At 41.8% G+C, this 23,279-nt stretch overlaps 2 protein-coding genes across 3 annotated transcripts; both read left to right on the forward strand.

Moving 5' to 3' along the window:
* Positions 1-547: 547 nt before the first annotated feature.
* mbd1b (methyl-CpG binding domain protein 1b) lies at positions 548-9,025 on the forward strand. 2 transcript variants are annotated; one of them, XM_068315110.1, is made up of 17 exons: positions 548-683; positions 1,310-1,393; positions 1,793-2,177; positions 2,721-2,858; positions 3,078-3,216; positions 4,002-4,291; positions 4,402-4,484; positions 4,617-4,660; positions 4,773-4,913; positions 5,442-5,516; positions 5,706-5,726; positions 5,826-5,918; positions 6,234-6,395; positions 6,469-6,645; positions 6,858-6,926; positions 7,002-7,094; positions 7,181-9,025. In XM_068315110.1, the coding sequence occupies exons 2-17, from the start codon at positions 1,387-1,389 to the stop codon at positions 7,652-7,654; spliced, it is 2,391 nt and encodes a 796-aa protein (XP_068171211.1). In that variant the 5' UTR covers positions 548-683; positions 1,310-1,386; the 3' UTR covers positions 7,655-9,025. The 2 variants fall into 2 exon arrangements, with proteins under 2 accessions (XP_068171211.1, XP_068171210.1); XM_068315109.1 differs by having other exon boundaries at positions 6,858-7,094.
* A 1,403-nt stretch (positions 9,026-10,428) lies between these two features.
* On the forward strand, positions 10,429-22,817 carry ccdc120b (coiled-coil domain containing 120b). The gene is made up of 10 exons (XM_068315696.1): positions 10,429-10,640; positions 17,084-17,183; positions 18,176-18,306; positions 18,505-18,606; positions 18,701-18,821; positions 18,917-18,976; positions 19,866-20,019; positions 20,328-20,429; positions 20,675-21,712; positions 22,336-22,817. The coding sequence occupies exons 2-10, from the start codon at positions 17,135-17,137 to the stop codon at positions 22,430-22,432; spliced, it is 1,854 nt and encodes a 617-aa protein (XP_068171797.1). The 5' UTR covers positions 10,429-10,640; positions 17,084-17,134; the 3' UTR covers positions 22,433-22,817.
* The last annotated feature ends 462 nt before the right edge of the window (positions 22,818-23,279 follow it).

The following is a 23,279-nucleotide window of genomic DNA, read 5'->3' on the forward strand; positions in this document are numbered from 1 at the left end:
AAAACTAAGGAAAAAAGTAAAAGACATGATTGTAGAAGAGATGATTGTGGAGAACGGATAATTGGTTTTTTTCTGAATTTTGTCTGTTTTTTTAGTTTGATAAATATTAAAAGGTTAGATGCTTGTTCATATTGGATATCTTCTTTCAGTGAATCTCGTTTGGATTTTTTGTCAGCGTGACTATTCTGTAATTTGACTTTTATGAATAAACGTGATGTTAAAAATCAAATTAAACCTCTTTTATTTATATATAAATGTATAATATATAGATGAGTTTATTGGATATTTATAACATAAGTGGATATAAATGTGTTTAAAATCGACTGTAATACAGGTCTCATTTTTATGATATTTTTATCAGTTACACTATAGTGGCTTTATTATTTTTTGACTATCACCGATAAGTCTGAAATGACATAAATACGTTATAAAAGCAATTTTATTACGGTAATTACAAAGTTTATTATGGCGTCCGCTGTGGTGTCTGTGTGGGCGGGGCCAGAGCGTCCATGCATGGACGAGACGGATTTCATTCTTTCGTTCGCCCTCCTTTGTTTCAATGCCCCATGATCCTCCTCATGCTAACGACATGGGAGCTAATTACGCGGATTTTACATCGAGGTGTCAATGCGTGGCTGTTGAATTCAGACTGTCAAGCATTTAGAATAACGGGACATAAAAAGGTGTGTATGTTTTGTTGGATTTATAAGTGAGTAGCGCTACACAACTGTGGAGAGGATCAGCCAACATCGGGGATCCAAAGCTATCGGTGACAGGGTTCACAGCGTCTTTAGTTTGAACATTTATCCTTCAACAGACCTAACGTTAATTAACACGTTAGTTATATTCACAGCGCACTTGTAGTATTTGTGCTATAAAGCCAAAATATGCATTAAATGGAGACAGCATCTGCAAATCGGAACACTTGCAGCAATTGTAGTTAGCTAGTGTGGCTGACGTGGTGACGGAGCTAGCATTTGATTCACATCAGTGCTAGCTAACCGATCAGCTAGCTATATGTTAACTAATCAATAACCGAAGCGAGACGATCTACGTTGAGCAAATGGCGAGAGACCACCTCTCTGGCTGTATGGTCTGTTAAATCCTTTTATATGGCATGTTGTATCTGCTTGAATGCTCGCTAAATTGCCACCGCTAAGATAAACACGTTTAAACGGTGCGTCTCAATCACCTAACATTTCCGTCCAGTGACGTGGGGTTGTGTTAGCTGTACCTTTTGTGATTTTTAAAAAAAATATTTATTTCTTCGTGTTTCATCCCCTGTTTTAAACAACGTTCTGTTTCGCAGGGTACCAGTATCGTGGTGTCATGAAGGACTGATCTGCGTCAGCCAGCCATCAAGACTGTTGCCTGCCTAAGAGTTTGATGACAGGTGGCCATTTTTAAGGACAATATTAACGTATTTTCGGACTATAAATCGCACTTTTTTATGATTTGGCTGGTCTTGCTACTTATATTCAGATTCGATTCGTATATTAAAAAAATATCATTTCACTTATCATTTATTCTACAACAATCCTAACGTCTGAAGTCACATTATTTCGTTATTTTTCACACTGCCAGCCACGAGAGGGCGCTCTAGTCTTGTGTGCCAGTGTGTGCTCTTCCTGTTACTCCTGTTTTTCTGAAAAAAATTTAAAATATCAATTTACAAACACAACTAAAAAAGACGAAACACAAATAGTCACAAGTAGTCTGGAAAATACGGTAAAATACACAGGTTTAAATGGGACGCAAAATCGACTGTAGAGTATATCTTATTTATCTCCAGGAGAACACTTTGGAGAATTTCTGGACCAAACTGGTGCATCAATGAACGAAGAACCTCTTCAGAGCACGTTTCTGGGCAAGGAGCCTGTGGGAGAAGATGTGAATAAGAGCACAGGAGCTGAAAACATCTCTGGGAAACATCCAGACATACTTGATTCAAAGGAAAGCCCCTGCTCGGATCCAGTAGAGGTAAAATTAGAAGATGCCACGGAAGAGGGAAAAGCCCCTGGTGGTGATCCTCCAATTGACTGGTTTGAGCCTCTTGAGGACGACTACGATGATTATAGTCCTGGTAGAAATGATATAGATGAAGACAGTGTGGCAGGAGAAAGTGAAAGGAGTGAGAGCATTGTCGGCAGCGAGAAGGCGTCAAAAAAGTCCTTTCGGTAGGTTGAGTAACATTTTCATTTGATCTGTCATCGTCATAATGGTTCAGTATGTTCTCCTTCGCAATATAATCTGTTGGCAAGCATTATCATCTTTTCTGAAACTCAAACTTTATATAACCATGTATAAGTGAAGAGGCACATTATTTTTGTCAATGTGGAACTTTGATTGATTACATATTAGGAAATGCTGGACTGTTCAGAATGTCAGAGAATCTAGTTAAAAGGGACATTTAAAAGATGATGTCCACTAGCAAGGGAGATGCCTTTTTTTGCTATTTGCTCGGCTACAACATTGTGTGTTAATATGTTGTTGTTACATTTGTTATAACATTTGAACATGAATTCTGAAAAGCTGCTAATGAATGAAGCTTTGTTTTCAAGTGATGAATGAATCAACCAATTATCCAGCTTTGTCTTTTGTGTGCTAAAGAAAATGAAGCTGTAACAACACAGTTTTAGTTCCATTCGCATTTTCTTGGATGGAAACAGATATGGTTAATATATGTCTAACAAATAAACATCATCTTCTCTTAAAATTAGGGTCTCTTTTCCCCGCCGAAGGCGAAGACGCGATGAAGGATGGCTTGATTGTCCAGCACTCGGAGAGGGCTGGAAACGCAAAGAAGTTGTCCGACGTTCAGGATCTAGCATCGGACAGAAAGATATATACTACATGAGGTAAAAAAACCCCCAAATACGTTACATTTAATTACGGTAATTTCCAGTAGTTTTGATTATAGATAGAGGTAAATAATACAGATAAATAATTATAGTAATTGTTACCCATAACACTTGAATAAAAGATTTTGTTTTACTGACTAAAGAGGCAGAAGTCTGTATTTTCATGGTAGTCTTCCAACTCTTCATGTTGTTGTTTTTTTTCATGCTTCTTTGCAGTCCCAGAGGTGATCGAGTGAGAAGCAGGGTAGAACTGGTTGCACTCCTGGAAGGATTTCGTGACTTGTCAGCCTTTGACTTTAAGACTGGGAGGTTCTACGATGGTGACGCACCTGCAAGGGTTCGAAATAGAATAAAGGTATCACCTACTTTTACCACTCAAAACACTTGAAGAAGGAAGTAATAGAAAATGCTGTTCACTTCCTTTGTTGTGGACCATCAGCTCCCTGTTACCGTTTCATTTCATCATTTGCAAATCACTTTGTAATGTCTGTTTCAATATGAGCTCAGATTTTTGACACGGATGAACAATATTAAAGAGGAATTTGATTAATTCCTGGAATGTATGCTGCCTAATCTGTCTAGATTAGAGTGTAAATAGAGTAAATCTGTGATAGTTGATTTAGTTTTGTGGATTGTAACTGATTGGGAGGGAAATAAGTATTCCTGGTAATCAAAAGTCCCACACGTAACTTTATGGTTGATTACTTTGGTTGATTTTCATTAAGTTTCCGAGTTAACTTGAGCAATTGTTAACATCAAATACCAAAACATTCAGCATTAACATCAGTAAATACTTCCAGGCAGAAACCTAACCTGAAAACATTGGTTCCACATCATTTGGCTCCTGCAGGGGGACAACCTAACAAGATAAAAACAACACATAATAAAATAAAAAACAGGTACAGTTCATTTTGAGTTAAGTCTCAATTATACATTGGTTTTAAAAAAAACTGGGGAAAAAAATCAAGTTTACGTCATTTCACTTGACTTAATGTCTGTCCACCACAACTGCAGCACAATAGTCGGATATGGCAGCTCGCGTTTCTTTGTATCTTCAAATTTTTGTAATCGTAAGTCAAATATCAGTAAGTTGAGGACTACCTGTTTAACCTTATGATTGTTCCTTTTCTAATCCATTAGAGAAGAATAAAAGAGCGATCTTCCTCAGAGTCCAGCTGGGTAGACAGAGGCGAGGGGGCCGACACGCCGGATTCTATCCACGGGCTCACGCCGATTCAGGGGCCCAAATATCCCCCCTACAACCCTACAGGTGTCTCCTCACAGATTCCAGCGGGAACATCACCCCGAGGTTTTCGTAACGTAGGTCATCCAGTGGAAGATACGATTAGACTTCCTTTTCCCTCATCGTCTTCCAGGCTGCTCCCACTCCCCTCCATAAATGGAGAAATTGGGTCAGAAGACAGCTGTTTGTGAGTTGTTCTCACTTAAGTCAAAAAAGTTTTTTTTTAACCTTTATTATTAAAACGTCTGGTGTAATTAACAGAACAAACACATGAACGATTTTTACTTTTCCTTGCAGGATCTGTGCCAAATGCGGTGTTACCTTCACAGGAACGTGGTACGACAAACAAAGGAAGAGGCCCTGCTGTCCCACCTGTTGGGGTAGGTAATGACTGCAGGGTCATGAATGACTTAATGTCAGCAGCATAACGTTAGACACAGCAGACAACTGTGAAAATGTCAAATAAAGTGAACGTGATCATTTATTTACTGGACAATGTTTGTATCTTTCAGCGGCCTCAAAGACAAAAGAACATCCGATGATTCGTTTCAGAAAGGTAAAGGTCGACTTCTGTATTCACCACCACGAAGATTCACAAGTGAAAATGCGTGAGCATGCACAAAATTGCAGCGACTAACCTTGTTTTCTGTTGTCCTTGTAACCTCCAGTGGATTCCCTGTGGACAGTGTGTGGGATGCCACAACACGGTGAATTGTGGGCAGTGTGCGAACTGCAAGCATGGACTGCAGAGCCCAGAATCCCGCAAACGAATTTGCCGGAAGCGGAGATGTATATGTCCCATTCGCAAGGTGAAGCTGATCCGTACACAGCAGTTATTTTATTTGGAACTTGGTATGTAGAAATGGATATACGGTACAGTAATCCTTCGCTTGTTTGCGCTTCAAGGCGTACGGCTTCACTATATCGCTGATTTTTAGCTGTTAGTCATTTGATGCCGTATGCAAATGCTATTGGCTGACAGCATCCGAGACTCACGGAATGCAACGCACTTCCGTGAAACACAAAAGTGCTTTAAACAGTCGATAAGAGTGTGGGAAAAGGTAATACAGATATAAGGTGGTTTAATATTAGTATGGAGAGGGTTCAGAAACGCTTATATTACCGGAAATCGTTTCTCACGGGTGATCCTGGAACGCATCAACCGCGAGCAACAAGGGATTACTGTAATCAGATAAAAGCAGCTCGCTCATTCTTCCCCATCCACACTCCCAACTCTTAGCAGTTATACACGAACGATTAAATGCACTTTGATGGCCTGTGTTTTTTTTATTATGTCACTTTGCATCAATTCTTCTGTCCCCTATTTGTTCCATCAGGGAAGTGAAAGCTTCATGCAGCAGAATCTTTATGATGACATCAGTGAAATGTTTGATGACAGCCAGGGATTCAAGGTAATACAACAGAATGCACATATTTGCTTAGATGTCCCGGTGCTGTGCCTTGAAAACATTTGTATAGATTCATGCTTTCCTTTCAGACACCGCGATGTGTGTCATGATTCCACAACGGTTTCATTACAGACAAACCTGACACCGATTGAGTCACAGATTTTAATCTTTGACATCTGTTTTATTTTACAGAGTGAGGTTGCAGACTCACAGGTAAAAGTATAAAGCCAGATTTTATTTATAGACTTAATTCTCATCGTTCCTGTCGCCGTTTTCTTCTCCACTCTGAGCGATCTTATTTTATTCACACAGAACTTGGGTCTCAAAAACAGCGACACGGAGAACTTCTCAGTCAACGTGGATGTTGATGATGATGATGACGTGTCCACTGACGACGATGATGATGTGAGTTTTTCTAACCTCGTTACGAGATAGAAATGAAGGCATGACCACTTCATAACTACAGATTTGGGTAAATTAATTTCTTAGCATTGGCTCAACCCCTGCAGACACCTAGTTTGGTGCTGATTTTGCACAATTTCTGAGTTGAATTATGTTCAATGAAATTAAATGCTCTGTATGTAGCAAGGAAGTAAATTAAAACATTAACAATAATTTCCAATTTCCTCCTTGTATGAGAAAATAGGACATTATTAGGACAAGTAGGACAAACGCATATTTTTACATTTTAATTTTTTAATCTAATTTTCTTGTTTTCAGTGGCATAAGAAGCGAAAGCGACGGGCCTGTGGGGAATGTAAAGCCTGTCTCTGCAGGAAAGACTGCGGCACGTGTGACTTTTGTGTCGACAAACCTAAATTCGGAGGCAGCAACAAGAAGAGGCAGAAATGTCGACTACGCCAGTGTCAGAGACAGGCGATGGTGAGTCTTGATCAACGTAAAGCGCTCACTTGATGCTGTTAGATTGAAAATCTTCTGTGCTTACATTTTACAGAGACACTTGCTGCCCTTCCAGATGGGACAAGTTGAGTTCGGTCCTGAAGGCCCACTGCTGCCAGGACGGCCCAGACCTCACTACACGTACAGCCGGAAGCCACATTTCAAGAGACATAAAGGACAGCCTGGCTTGGACCTCACCGACAACGAAGACGATGACGTTCACTTAAAGGCCGTGAGTTCTCCAGCTTTTTTTTTTTTTTTTTGCAGCGTGTGTGTTTTTGAAACTTGGACACTGTTTTCAAAAGCTCATGTTAGCTGATTGAGAACTGACTAGTGGTTGGTTTCTGAAATGAATATTTTACTCCGATGTGCTTTTACCAGGAATAACTTGAATAATGTCTGTCCAAGACAAAAATTGTCAATTTCACTTTTTTTCTGCAACAGTTCAATCATTTGGATTTCGTACAGCGAAATGGAGTGCATGACGGCGACCCTCACAACAGTTCTGACATGGTAGGTTTACTTTGTTCCTATATAAATGAGAAGCAGGGCAGATCTGTGTTCATGTATTCACTCTTTTCAATCCAGGAACCGCTCAGATGGGATGCAGAGAAATCACAAACGGGCAGCGAGAGTCTGAAGCAAGCAGATGACGACGAAGAGGAAGAGGAGTTGCCCATGGTAAGTTTTAATTCCCAAATTGTTCATGTTATTAGTCTTAATATGCATACTTAATGAAACTAATTCCACTCCTCGTCTCTGTCCAGATCACGCAGATTTTCAGTTTGGCAGACGACTCACCCGTGAGCGGTCGGGACGTAGAAAACCAGCTCATGAAGCTGCTGCAGTCTTTACGCTCTTCAGTACTGCCGATCTTATGGTACGCGATAATGTTGGAGGGACCGCAGCTGCAGCTCATCCAGTGTTGTAAGAAGTCTCACATGACGGACACCATGGTGCTGATCGACCCGGGCTTCTGCTATCAGATCACGGTCCAGAAGCAGCCGCTGCTGCCCACCCACCTGCTGTACGACAAGTACCCAGGACCCTTAGCCACTGTGAACGAAGTGGTCAGTCTGCTTTTAGGCCTGGAGAAGTATGTGGTGTGTCAAGGACTACCGCCCAAGGGGCGCTTCATTGATCGAGAGCCGCTCATATTGGAGCGGGCGTCAACATGTGATTTTTTGGTCAAGAAGAAAGTGAGCATCTGCAGTAACTGCAGAGCGCTGCGACGACTTTAAGGCAGGGGGGAGAGTGAATAAGAGTTCTGTTTTACGGTGAAACTTTGCACCACTGTTCTTGTTTTTTGTTTTTTCTAAATTTACCTCCAGACTGTAGATGTTCGGTTTTAAAGAATCAAGGCGTTCCAGGACCTGTGAAATTACAATCCATCTTATATTCCTTTTCTGATGTTTTCTATTGTTTTGTTATTGCCAGGAATTAGTTTCTTTTATATTATCTTTAAGATGAAAATATTTAAATGTCGATATTATGTACTCGACACTGACTGAAAAATAAGCTAGTTTCCAATTTTGAATGAATGAGACCTTTTGTCTTGTTTATCTTGTTTAATTTGGTTTTAGCAGTTTTAAAAAAAAGTACTTACAAGTACTTTTTTAAACAGAAATTTGTTTAACTGTTAACTGGATTTTAATTCGAATGTTACGAATCCATACTATTACCTTAGTTACCTGCAAATTTGAAAGTGCTTTGGAGGAATTTATTATTCATTTGTTATTGTTGAAAAATAACTGTTACTCTGAAATAAAATATATTCAGAGAATAGAGGCATGTTTTTTTATACATATAGTTTTTCTGAAGGCAAGGTCTCATCTCATTGGTCTGTACTAGACCAATAAAAAAGCTCCACTGTCAATGATGGTACCCCAACACCTCAAAATTTATTTCCAACAGCCCTAATGAGGTCCAATGGGCATGTGAAAGGGTTAGGGTCAGACATTCCCGAGAAGTAGGCTCTTATATAACACAGTTACATGTAAAAACATATTTTTGATATGTTTCTCCCTTTAGTTCCACAGTTATAAAGCTTCAGTGGGAACAAAGCCTTTAAATTTAACCAAACCTGTGTTTTAAATTTCTGATGATGCTTCTACCTGTGGTCCACCAAGGTGTGAATGTTGGAAGTTACATCTAAAATTTATTTTGCTAAAAATATAGCTGTTTTTTTTGGCACCCAGTTCTTTAAACTTTTTTTTTAAATCAAGTTTTAAAATTGGTTGTACACCTGTAAGTTGGAGCAAACCCTGGGTTTTATGCGTTCATGCGTCAGCATGAAAATCCTCCACAGACTCGGGTGTAAATTCCGGCCGGCTGTGAAGGATGGGCCGCCATGCCACAGTATCACAGCTGGAGGCTGCGCCCGTCCACGTGGAAGAGGATTCCACCTTTAATCATAGAAAAATGATGGTTCATCATTTATTTTACTGATTAAGGTCATTGTTTAAGTAAATAAGGAGCAAAATACTGTTAATGGGTTGTCATTTTTATTTTGCACAAAAAGCAAATTTCTAGACAGAAGATCAGCATGTTTTTATTCTCCATGAGTGTGTTCTCTGCTGTTTTGACCATACAACAGTTTAACAAGGTTAGCGTACCGGAGAATGTTTTTTAAGCTATGCCTTCATAAAAATGTTGTAAAAATTATGTCTGATTTATTAAATTGAATTTTTTAAATATTATTAAAAAATAGTCCATTACATTAATAAATCCTTATTGTGGCATAGTGATACTCAAATACCAGGTTTTTTTCTGATGTATGGAAAGTGCTGTACAGCTCGACTAAAAGAATTACCTGTGCTTATGTGCATTACCACCTTTGTCCACGAGGTGGAGGTAGAGACAATTATATGGCTATTATGAAAAGTAAGTCTAAGAATGTCAGGAGACATTTTTTACATTTGTTAGCAGGTAGCGCTACCACCTTGACTGAATTCTGATGAATAAATGTGTGAGTGGGACTTTTGCCCAACATGCCAAGTTTGATTTGCATCGGATCATGGACTGTGGACATATTACAACTTATCGTTCCAGGATGAAACATGGAATTATTTAATTAAAACATGGATTATTAATGAAATTAGGTAGGCTGCCAGTGATGATCACTTGTTTTGATGATATTACCAAAGATAATGTCAATTCATCTAATCAAAACTGAAAAAAAAAAGTTTGGAAATGTATTTTCAAAGGAGCGTTTGGTTGACCTCACAGGTCTAACACATGTTTTTTATATTAAGACTTACAATACATCAATCCATCCTTTTTGTAGATGAAATGATTGCAATCTCAGCTGGGCTACATCCTGGATGAGGCGCCAGCTCATGACAGAACCAGATGAAGGACAAATAATGGAGAGAACCCACGCAGACGTGTGGTCCGTGACGTCACAACTACATATAGAAAGTTATTTTACAACCATTTAAACAATTGATTATCGAATGGACTCATGGATTGTGTATCAATTTTTATTAGAAACAGCAAAAGTTAGCAAAAAAACCCAAAAACAACATTATTGCTCTACAGCGCCACCTATGCAATCCAGAAGCTGTCACCATGATTTATCTCTACACTACAGGACAAATACAAATTAACATAACATATTGTACTTTGCTCATCCGGCCTATGGATAAAACTGGTTTTGACATATGAATGAGGAAAAACACCACCCCCCCTCTTTTTATACCCCAAATGTGAGGCGTCACTACTCCACATGGGGGGCAGGTGCCCCCCGATCACAGTGCGTCTAGCGACGCCCTTGATCACGCAGCCATTTATCCAAGTGGATCTGTGGCGTTACTATTATGCGTCATTCTACACGTGCCTATGCAACAACTGGATAACAATCCTGGCTGACTGGCGCACATTGACGGCACGTAAAACCTCCGGGAGGGGGGGCGTTACTGTGTGACAGCTGGATGTGGGTTCTCATCCGGCGCAGGAGGCGAACCTTTTCTTCCTTTCTCTCCAGCTGAGATGCGCAGGGCTGAGACACAGCGGAGGTCGAGAGGCTGCTGCTGAATCACAATTGGGGATGCGAAGCCACGATGAACGAGACGCTTTCCACGGACCTTTCCTTCATTTAAGCGTCGATTTTCTTATTTTTTTGTTTGGGGGTGGGGGAGGATTTAGTCCTGCAGGAATGATTTTTCTGGCTTTTTTTTTTTTTGTGAGGACCATGGAGACCTCCGAACGCATCGGTCATGCTCTCTGGTAAGCAGGGATTCCTTGTCCAAGATGTCCTTCTGCTCTTGCCTGAGTATTACCAAATAACTTCTGTTTTCTTAAAAAAAAAAAAAAACCCTATGGTTTCATAGTAGATTTGAAATGTGCATTATTATTTTGATGTGCGTTCACTGTCACATGAAAAATCGTGACACACCTGCAATATGTTGTTTTTAAAAAAAAAAAAAAATCTTTTATCTCCATTCATTTGCACCTCACCAGCCGGTTCTGCCGTCCAATCCTCTGCGGATGGATGGATGGATGGATGGATGGATGGATGGCTGTTGTTTCAGCCTCAGAAACCGGGACTTCATGTTGGAACACACGCTTAATGCGCCGCTGCGCGCACATCCACATCACACACACTGCCCCCCCCCCCACCTCCTCCTCCAGTCTGTAGACGTGTCGCGTCCCAACAAACAATAATTAAAAAAATTTTTTGTGTCCATCAAAAGGCAGGAAATGTCAGTATCGCAACATTTTCGGTAATTCAACCATCTAAATTTTTTTTTTTTCTTAAGGGATATAAATGTGCATCATGTTTTAGGGAATACACAACTTCCCCCCTCATGATGCGTCGTTACGCTCAGCTGTCCCTGCTGTCTGCTGTGGCACATTGATTTCACCGTTCACATGTAAATACCGTTGTTCTCATGCACCAGTGTGAAGCCTGATTATGAGCAGATTCCAGAACAAGGACCTCTGTCTGGATCAGTCAGCACCTTGGGGGTGGGGGAGTAGGGGTGTGTGTGATTCAGCCCAGTTTTGATGTACGTATCTGGGAAAGACCTCTCTGTTTTCACAAGAGGATTTTCCACTTTGCTGCCAACAAGCGTTTTTTGAAAGTGCTGATTGTTGATATTCTTTGGTCTTTCTGTTTGCTTTGAATTCTTGGACCACTAGCCCAGGAGGGTTGATTTAGCTTTATTCCCCCCAGATGGGTACCATGAATCTCATGCTATTTTGAGTTTTACGTGGTCATGAATCTACACAGATTTAGACCTCCATACACTTTTGGGCAAATCCTACATGAAATAATACCCTTTTTTTAAAAAGTTATTTCCTTACATTGAATTTTACACAGTTGGCTTTAGACCTGGGCTGACGTCAATGGAATCATCTGTCAGACTGACGCCATCCTCAACCCTGTGATCTGAATCCAGGATCTGTCATCAAGCCTTTTTAGACATAAATTTGCATGCATTTAAAATGTAAATATGCTTCAGGCTTCACCCAGCACATGAGATGTGTCTAAGCTCAAGGGAGTCAAATCTATGACCTCACTGTTAAAAATACACCAGTCGTTGATGAGATAGAGAATTCACCTACATCTCTTCGGTTGTCATGATCCCAGAGCGATCGGATCAGGCCGATATGCATGTGTTACTGCGAATGTAAGTGTAGGGCAACCCTAAACACCCATCATATCTAAAAGAAGAGTTTAAAACCACACCCGATCATAAAAAAAAAAAAAAGATCTTGGAACATGTACGGTGCAAATTCCCTTCAGGTGTTACAGAGCAAAAGGAGAAAAGTATAGGAATAATCCCCTTGGATGTTAGAGCCACATTCCTTTCTTTATTACTCCCCCCCATCTCAGCTTAGCAGAATCCAGGTGGATAGCAATCGCCGAGATTGCTTTGTTTCACCCACGGTACGGGTGTCAAAAGTGAACGGGCGAGTGTCAAGGCCGGGAGGAGGCGAGGTGGCGATCCACGCTGTTGGACAGTTCGCACTAAGCTGCCCTGCCGTTGGGCTGATAAGCATGTGATAAATCAGTATTTCACGGACGTGGCGGGAGCAAGGAGAGATCATATTGGTTGTGGGGGGTTGGTGGGGAGTAGAGGGGGTCACCAGACCCTCCATAAGCCCCTTTGGTCTGGGATGGTCAGGTGGAGGTAGTTCAGCAAATCCTCTGGACTGGAGCTGCTTCATGTTTGACCCTGGCTGATCTCTATTTCATACCAAAATCACAATTGTATTTCTCTGTTTATCCCCTTGGCCTGATATGCTGGATATCTTTTTTCTTGGGGCGTAACTCAAAAACTCTTCAATATGTTTGTATGAAAATGGAGTAAACATATGTATGAGCGGCGCCTTTTGGTATTTTGACATTTTAATGTTTCTTCTTAATTTTAATGCCTGATGGCACCGATCGGCCCCACAGTTTGATGCTGAACAGCTCGCGTTCTCTTACAAATGCTTTCTCAAAGAGGTGTTGTCATGACGAAACACCGAATGCATCCTGAAAACCAACCTGGCATCACTTCACATGAATATTTCAAAGCTACACTTCAGGTCTGGTTGTGACTCCTCAGAAACACTCTTTCCGGTCCGTTGCTCTTCCCTTGGAGGGGCTGTGCGGTTGTAACTTTCCTCTGGTCACCATGTGTAAGTTCACAACAGCAGCAGCTGTGTCAACACACACAGTCAACACCAGACTGTCAGCCTCACCTGTCTTTAAAGAGCCGGAGGTTATATTTCAGCTGTCCCCTTTACATCTCAGCTGCTCTAAACTGGCCTGTTAAAAAAAAGAAAAAAAAGAAGAGAGACAGGCTAACAAACCTTTTGCGCATCCGCAGTCGCAGATAGGAAGTTGTTGCAGAAGATCGTCGCGTATTGAGAAAGGCTTTACTGCACGTGGTGCAAATATCTCTTATATAAACGCCTTTGACAACAGCAGCCTGTTTTCTGGGACTCCTGGGCCAAATAAAAGCTGCCGGCAGAGAGCGTGAATCTCTATCTCAAGAGCTGGGAGGCATCACGATTATCAAGGGGGATGAAAAGAGTGAATGTAAAATTGTCGCCTGTAGTAATTTATCTTCGCTGAGGATGTTGCGATCTGATATGTGTGACTTCTACATCTGAGAGAGAGAGAAGGAGAGCTGCACGCTTCCTGGCGTGGATGCGATGTGGAGCTGGATGTACCTTTTTTTTGGTCTTCATCCCATCAGACTTGAATATTAAAGTCTTCTCTGATTTGCATTCGGGAGACGCGGGCTGCATAGGGGGGGCAGCTCTCTCTCATCGCACAGCTCATGTTTTAATCAACATGGCTCCCTCAGTGCCATCTATACCACCACCACCACCCAGAACCCATCCCTCATCCCACCCCCCACCCCACCCTACACACACATGCTATGTCAGCATATGTTTGATGATCGCCTCGCATTCGTATCTCTCAAACTCCCCCCCCCCCACTCCACGTTTATCTGATTCTCCATTGTCCCGCCATCCATCCCGCAGGCCTCTCTCTGGAATGCGATGCTCTTTCATGTTCTGGTACCTGTATCTCCGCGCACACACAGACACACACACACACACACACACACACACACATCTGCACACCACATGTTAAAGCAGTTAGCACTTTATTTGAACCAGTGACACCAGCAATCCCCTCAGGTGTTATTTATTACATCCAGTAGCGGCTAGAAAGTGACCTGTTGCGGTTGATGGATTTGCCCCTTGTCTTAGTTGAGTAACTTACTTAGTCACCCCTTCGGGCAGTGTTGGTGTGTGTGTGTATGTGTGTGTGTGTGTGTGTGTGTGTGAGAGAGAGAACCGTCTTTGGAACTGAACACTGTACTGTGGTGTTTTTGTTCTGCACTGTTAGTGATGTAAACTCAGTATTTGTTCCCATTATGAGTTTTTTTTTTTTTTTTTTTAACAGAATCCATTGAATCCATTAGTTTTTGAAGCAGATCCAGGTAAAGGGATATATCCATGATATGACCCTATCTTTTTTTAATCATTTATACACAAACTATTTGACAGATCTTCGTGAAACTATATTAGTTTATGTATTTCATTCTTAACAGTTGGGTCTTCTAGTTCCCAGGGCAGTTATGTTGTCACCCCTTTCTATTTGATTGTTTGCCAGGAAACAACTACCAAATAGATTTTTATGAAACTTTGTGTGAGGATGGATTTTGGATCGGAGAACACCTTATGAAACTCTGGTGCAGATTTTTTCTTGCTTTTTAGCTATCCTGTAACCTTGAATTCAGGTTTTGCATAAGACTTAATGAATCCAAGCAAGACTGTCGGGCGTTGCCTGAGGTATATTTTTACCTTTCTCTGTACCTGTAAATTTAATTCCTATTTGAACTACAGCTCCTATCTTCCACAATTTAGTTTCCTCGTATTGCTGCAAGGTTGGTAAACTGGAATCACTGCAAGCTGCAATAACGTCAGACTTAAATGTAACCTAGTGTGCAGCCATGACCCAACAACAAGCAATTACAGGATAATGATAAATGCTAAAACACAGTGTCAGGCACATCGCACCCAGACGTCATGCTATTTCACAAACGTCAGTGGATGTCATTAAGTCAGTAAACTGACTGTAATGTCGGTTGCGCTGCAGTGTTTGTCTGCTAATGTTGACTGACCCCTGCTAACACAGCCAGGGATCATATTACAAGAACAAATGAAGCTGTCGCAACAAAATCCCTGAGTGTGTCTTAGAGAAGAGAGCATGTTTTTTTAGAAACTTGTCATTTGTAACGGACAGATTGTATATTTAAACATGACATTAAAGTTACGGATACCTTGATGTTTGATGGGGGTGTGGTTTATCCACCTCTCAGAAACAACTGGGTGGAGTTTTGGTGACATTTCACATTGATTTTGTAGAAAACTTTGTAGCAAGGAATTGGATTGCTCAATTTAATGTTTTAGACAATTTTTATGTCATTCTGATCTCATTCTGTGATGACAGAAGTTGTAGTCTATTTATGTTGGGACATATCGAGTGACATCTGCTGCCTTGGAAGCCAATGTTCCAGTTAACTAAATGCATTACACAGGAGCATTAAGGAGAGATTTGTAAACCTGCAGTCTTGAAGTCAGATGATTGTCTTTTAAAGCTATAAAGACTCATGTTAGCGAGTGAAAGGAACAACTAGTTACTAAGTAAATGTTTTGGTTTCAGGACAAAGCCGTTCTTAACGGCCATGGCAGCCTTTTGGCTCCTGATCTCAGCTGCCCAGCGACAATCCAGCTGAATACCAAATGTCTCTGTCTGTTTTCTCTGGAGTGCCTCTCTCAGTTGTTTTACTGCTCAGCCTTACAACAGAGAACAGACAGAACAGACCTTTAGATTCCCAGTCAAAAGCTCCCCTCAATGTGTTTGATGAACTAAAACCTGATTATCATGCAGCTGATTCTGCGTTTAAAAGGTTGATGTGATGAACTTTTGACTGGTAGATCTTCCACTTCACTTCTGTGTGTCGTGTCGGTGCGAGGTCAAACACGCCGAGAGGTTTTTTTTTTTCACGTGTACAGGAGCAAACAGCAGCTACTGGTTCGCTTCCAGCACAGGAGAGAAGCTCGGCGCAACTATTTCAAGTATGTCCTCACACACAAAAGCGAGCCTCATGCTTTATGATGTTTGAGTGGGGAAAACAGAACATTACGCCTTACTGACCCCTAAAGAGCAAAAGTCTCGTCGGATGTATGCCGAGCTTTTGTGAGAGTTGCTCGGTAACTGATGGATAAATGCTTCCGTCTGAAGGATGTGATGCCGGTGGAAACCTTTTAATGTTGATTTACCCCTTGAGGTCTTCCTTCTAGATTTGCCGGTTGATGGAGTCGTTCTATGATTTAGTGTCAAGATGCTTCTTTATGGCGACGATGCGTGAGCAGCATTGACTGAGAGGCTTTTGGCAGGATTCCCATTTTGGGATATCGACTCTCTAGAGAGAGAATGGGGGGTGGGGGGGGTGGGGGCTTTGTTTGAAATGAGCCTCCATTAATGTTGGGAGATGCGTACATGAAATTGACATGTTAAAAAATGTGAGTCAAGCAGCGTTTGTCTGTTTTTTCGAGCAAAATGAATTCAATCCAAAAGTTGATTTCATCTATTTATGACTGGAGCCAAGAAGAAAGTTTACTGAACACTGACTTTATTCCTCACCTGTTATTCATTCTGCTATCCTTGCCTCCCTCACTTAGAGACTTAGATCTCTCTTCTGTTTCTGTTCATACATTATTAATGTTACCTTTTTGGTCTCACTCTTCTAATTCTCTCCAAATGAATTGGTTGCTAATTGTATCTGACAGTTAATTAAAATACATCACTCACTCTCAGACGAGGCGAGTAAAGTCCGGGTCTTTTATTATAGAACTTTTCATATTTTTTGGCAGACATTTTTTATCAAACTGAATTTAATTTTTTTTGCAGTTTTAACTTTTAGAATTGGGACATTTTCTAGCCTTCTACGTAGCAGGGGTTGTAAAGTCTTTTTGCTGTCCTGAAAGCAGGATGAAGACCTTTGAAGGATCGACCTAAAGAAAGAAAGTCTCCCATTTTTACCTCAATGTTTACAACATAGCCTCAGGCTCAACCCAAGCAGAATGTCCTTATAATATTGTAGTGAATGTCCTGTCTGTTTTAGCTGTAGTTAATTCGGAGTCCTTTCCACCAGGTGAGGGCGTGGCTGGGAACGTGTGTCGTACCGTCCCCAGAATTACAGCACATGGAGGTCAAAGGACAGCTGATCACATCCATGGGTTTGGGGGCTCCTGGTGAGTAATAAAAACAACTCACCGTGCAAACGGAGACACTTTCACGTCTGGACAAGCCTGAAACGGCCTGGCAAACCAATCAGCTTTGGGGTTTTTTTTTTTAAACAGTTCAACAGAGGGAAAACAAAAGTGTTTTTCTCGAGGGACGAGGCCAACTGAAGAAACAGCCGGACGTGTGAAGCCTTTTGCTCCCAAACTGTCGCCGCAGCTGTCAGATTATCTTATCAGAGCGTTGAGAGACTGCGAGCGGACGTCAGACTCTTAGAAACAAACACTTTAAAAAGCTGCCATTGTAAAGTGTTGCTTTTAAAAAGAAACATTTCTTATTTTGAAGCTGTCAGATTTTGTAGTGTGATGATTTGGTATAAAAATGACACCTAATAACTCATCTCTGTTGATGAAAATTACATATTTATTGGAATTATTTTGCATGGAAGAACCTTTCTCCATGATTTAGATGAATACATTTAAATAATTCTTCTGTCCCCACGCATCTTTTCAATGCTTTCATCCTATTCAAGTAGACCTTTAGAGCAAATGTTTTTTCCCCCTAATTCAAATCCATTTGTTTTGTAAGTTAATGAACAGGAGTTCCTTGAGACCTACCCCCCATCCTGCACACCTGGTAAAAAAAATCAATGTGGGAAGTATAGAATCAGATTTTAAAAAAACTTTGGGTCCAGATGTTGATGTGGAGCTCCAGCAAATCTTATGGTTTGTTCATCAGGCAATAATGTACCTCATTCAAACCTGTTCAGAATGTTTTGAACAATTATAAAGACAGAAAAAGAAAAATCAATGCTAGAAAAAAAATAAAAACCAGTGCGGTTCATGGAGCTGTTTTTAGCTCTCTACCACGAAGGAATGAGACGTATCACACACAACACAGACGCTACTTGTCAGCATCATCAATTGGTTTGCTTGGTTTGAATCCTGGGCTTTAAAGTCTTGTGAAGTCTGTCTGTCTGAAGATGAGTTATTGTTCTGTGTAGATGTTCAAGACTGCCAGGACAGTAAGCTGCAGGCGGAGAGGATAGCAGCTCTTCAAGAGAGGAAGCAGGCCCTGGAGGCTCTCCTCAGCACCAGGGTGGGAGAGCTCAAACAAGTCTGCTTACAGGAAGCGGTGAGTAGCTCTCCTTTCACCCTTAGAATGAATGTCCTTCTCATTCCATGTCCAAATCAAGACAAGATGCTGTTTTTGACGTGTTTTCGCTCAATGCTGTTTTATTGAGAGAATCATTCTTGAAGGGATATTTTATGTAACACTCGGAGCTCACAGGCCAGTGAGATGAGTTTGTGGACTAATAAATGTCCTCTGCAGGAGCTGACTGGTAAGTTGCCACGTGCTTTTCCCTTGGAAACGGGAGAGAAACCCCCACTGGTGCAGCGCAGAGCTGGCCTGGCGCCCAACACTAAGGCAGAGGTAAGTCAACACCTTGCATATCAATCGCGTCGATGCGGTCACCTGACATCTGAGTGCACTCGTGAACTAAACTGCTTGCGTTCCGTGGTTGCAGGATGAGGCGGCCCAAAGAAAGCAGATGAAAGCCATCTTCACTGGTGCGCTTTACAGGCACTCAGAATCAGACCGAAGCGTCCCGAATAGCAAGAGGACGGTTCATCGGGGGTGTCACACCGGTACCTCATCTACGAACCCCTTTAATAACAAACTTTTTACGTCTTTATCAACGTTGCATCATCTTTGAACTGTCAGTGGGTTTCTTGTCTTACAGAAGACACCGTCACATCAGAGAGTACAAGCTCCATGTCAGATTCGACATCCCATGAGAATGGTGAGTCAACACCCAACAACCAATCACGCTCACTGTCACGCCTCAGATCACAAGCTTTTCAGCCTATTTATCCCAGATGCTTGTTTCCTGTCTCTGGTCTCCTGTAGCAGATTTTACACTCTAAAGCAGGCTGTCTCTGCCCGGGCCTGTTGAAACCTCGTGTGCATTCAGCAGCACTCAGCCTGCCTATGCATGGCCACCAGCTCCATTAGCATGTGTGTCACTGCAGTAGTGTCTCTATCAGGCCTCGACCAGGAACTCCCCTGGTCCAGCAGTATATAGGAGAGAGAAAGAGAGAGAAATCATTAAAACACAAAGCACCTGTTAAAACGAACTCTCTCTCCTTGAACTGCTCCATTCCTATCTCTCTCTCTCTCTTTCCACTGAGCTCTAACCAAACCCTACTGCCGTAACACTGAATTTGATTATTCTGGCTCATCTTAGTTAAGATTTTGAGGTTCTCTGTAGGAGTGACCAGGTTTGGACAGGATCAGAAATCAGTTCATCAGAGGTACAGCCAAGGTGAGATGTTTTGTCGAAAAAGTTAGAGAGAGCAGACTTTGATGTTTTGGACACGTCCAGAGGAGAGATTATGAGTATATTGGTAAAAGAGTGTTGAGGATGGAGCTACCAGGTAAGAAGGCAAGACCAAAGAGGAGGTGGGTGAAGGTAGTGAGGGACAAGGAAAAGGATGACACTCTGTGTTGACCCCTAACGGGACAGGCCGACAGGAGACAAAGAGGTTTTTAGTTATAAATCTGAAATATGACATTTGTTTTTTGCTTTTAACATATAAGACTACATTATTTTTATCATATGTGCTTGAACCTCATAATAAATATGTTAAAACAAATAATAATTTAATCATTATCCTCCAAAAAAAAAAAAGAGTCTTCTCCCAGCGTCGCCGCTGATCAGCGGTCCCTGTCTCAGCCCCGGCTCACCGTCGGCAGCCCGGACCACAGGATCAGCAGGAAGCTTTCTCCAGTCGAGATCTATTACGAGATGAGGACACGCCGCAACTCCGTCACGAGCTCCGTCAGGTACGGCCTAGACTACAAGTCTGCTTATTAATGTTAGCTAAACTACTTAAAACTAAACTACAATTTTCAATCTAAATTTTTATTTATTTATCTATTTATTTATTTAAATTGAAATTTTTCAATCTTAACAATAATACAACAATACATAAAATAACACAAAGAACCCCATTCTGGGAACTAAACTGAATTTAAAGCAAACATTAAAATTTTAATAAAAGTAAAAAAAGAATCAGAAATTTGAATGTAAAATAATGATCGTGTATGCCGGATATTTTTACATCCGTCTTTTCTTGTCTTGCATATCACAGCCCGACTCACTCTTTACCCAGAAGTGCATCTAACGCTGAGGGCAGAAGTGTTCCAGCTACTCCTCTTTTGACCCGCACTGCTCCGATCAGCGTTCACGTCAGGTAATAACTGATGCAGCTCAGCTACGGTTACCTTCATCTGCGAAAACCGTGTGGTCGGAAACGGCTTAATGATTTAGCTGAAATCAGATAGACCCAGGATTTAATAACGATTAGTGTCATATTTAGCTTCAAGCAAGGAGCTCATAATGAGGTCTTATAATAGGTTCAGAGAGTCTTTGTGGTTTTGATTAAAATTGTAAAACAGTGTTAACTCCCTGTCCTCATCTAATCTTTCCTTGCCTCAGGTCGGATGCGCCTGGTGGTAATGGTTTGAAGCAGTGGTCTGGTAGTCTGGATGTGCCCTATATGATTCCGCTGGCCCAGGACGGGTCTGCTTCTGACCGGCGTAGCTGTCCGTACAGCTCCAGAGCCAGGCGCAGCAACAGCTCAGAGGCCCTGCTGGACAGATCGAGTCTACCTGACGATCCTGCTCCCAGAAATGGAATGCCCCCTAGAGGAGGGCCTTACAAGAGCTCAGAGACACTGACCGATGGCAAGTTACGACACATTCGGCTGGGAAGCCCAGAGAAACACGCTGATGGCTCTGTGGAACAGGCCAACATGCGTCTTTCCATGGGTGGCAGAGCGGCTGGCGGTACCTACAACGATCTATTAATGGACTATATCTGGGGAAAACAGCACAGGATGCAAGTGGAGCAACACCTGTACCAGTCCACCGGCAGGATTTGGCAGGACATGTCCTCTCCAAGATCCTCCACTGCTGGTGTACCCCCCCATGCCAATGGCTTTTCCCATTCCCAGGTCCACCTTCCCAGCGCAGCACCTCCTTACAGTCCCATGGTCCTCCGTGGGTCCCAGTCTGAGCTGCGTAGAGTCAAAGTCACCAGAACCAAATCTTGCGGACCCTTTATTCCTTTGCAGCAACATCCTCAGGATGCGATCCTGCTGTCAGCATACGAGTCTCCCTTTCCTGCCTCGGGCACCACCACATCCTCCATCCCCAATCTGCACCCCTACCAGACTGATCTATCTGGTCTTTCCTTCAGCCGCAGACCCCCACAGTTCTCTCTACCGACCACCGAAGACTCAACGCGAAGCTTGCATAAAGCCCTGGCTCTAGAAGGACTGAGGGACTGGTACCTGAGGAACGCCCTTGGCTATCCTGCTACTGGTTCAAAGGGGCATGAGGCAGGAGTCTCTCGCCTCTCACACCCCCATCCACTGATGCATCAGGGCCAGTCTGTTCAAGGAGAACCGGCCAACGGACAGAGGTCTCAGTTACCACAGTCAGCCAGTTTCCATGGTCACCCGCTGCATGGAAGGTCAGTAGTTTTATTATCTTATGTCTTTGTGTCTTTTACACCCATGTATCTGCTGTGGAGAGTCATCGTCCTAAAAGCAAAAAACAAAGACCTTTTTCTGTCTTTGCATTAACATTTACGCTCGACTTCAAGTGCAATAAACGTATACTATCACTGTAGATGTGATGTTGGTCTGCATGTTCTCACATACAGTATATTCTATGTGAGAGTATATTTCACTGAACTGCAAAGTGAAGGTGGCAGTAAGTATTGCTGTAGAGGATGGTGGTATTACTCTCACGCTGTTCTCAAACAATCCATCTATCATCCTGCCTGTTTGTTTTATGTTTGCTTGCTCTTGTCTTTCACGAGGTCAGCATTATCTGCTGCTGTCTGCGTTGTGCTAACAGCCAGGCATGCAGATGTTCCCATATGAAAAATAATGAAGCGCTCTCATTAAAATCTTACTTGAATTTTAAGTGAATACAGTCACATTTTATATTGGAAGTTTCAGAGATGGCCTTCCCAACTTTTTATTTTTATTTTTACTCTGACCACGATCCATATACTCATGTGGTTTCACCCTCCTCTTCGTGCCTGTTGTGTGTGAATTGCTGTATTGATTTGTCTTGTCTCCCCAACAGGTCGATGGAGTTCTCCCTCTATCAGGAGACTCCTCATCCACAGATGCAGGAAGTGGCCCCAAAGGAACCCAGCGCAGACCCAGGCACTCTCGTCTGAAGCAGCAAAACACAAACACACTAAAGCATATGAGCAGATGCGATGTAGCCTCACACACTTATCCCCTCAGACTCACATATACACTACTAAGTTGATACCACGTGACCTCAACAGCAAAATAAAACACGGCAACCTCAGCAGAAGTAGACTGGAATAAGAGACAAACTGTAGCTGTACTGTGTGAAAAGTCTTGGCAAGTTTCCTGTATTATATCTCACCAGTATACAAACTTCTACCCAGTGTTCTCATGTGGACGTGCACCGGAGTTGACTTAACAATATGGTTCTACTGTATTTCAATATTTCTGGTCCAACACTTGCAGTAAAACTCTTCCAAAAAAAAACAAAACCCTGTGAAAACTCTACAGACGTATAATTTTTTACAGAATATATACAACTCTAAATCACTATTTTGTATCTTCTCAGATATAAAGAACAGTTCTATAAAAGAGGTAATTTATTGCTCATAAATTGTGTGATATACAAAAGATATGTTACATGAGCTCGCGCCCTTTGAAAAGAATTAATACATGCTGGTGAATGTGTGTTTGTGAAATGCAAAAAACATGCTTCAGTCTTTATCTGCCGTTATTTTCACAGACACTCGTACTTTGGTTTGAGTAATAAAATAGGCCATGAACTGTAGCATACCAGTGTAGCAGACAGGAGTGCCTAAAAGTTTTAATATTACTCCTAAATCTTGGTTGGAAGACATTTAAGTGTTTTCCAATAATCTGAAATGCTAGCATTAATCAAAGACTGTCAGCAGTTAATGATGTCACTGAATTAGGGTATTTGGAATGATATTAGGGTATTTGGAATGATGTCATGTATATTTAGGGATTTAT

This window comes from Antennarius striatus, chromosome 5 (genome assembly GCF_040054535.1).
Source record: "Antennarius striatus isolate MH-2024 chromosome 5, ASM4005453v1, whole genome shotgun sequence".
Taxonomy (NCBI): Eukaryota; Metazoa; Chordata; class Actinopteri; order Lophiiformes; family Antennariidae; genus Antennarius; species Antennarius striatus.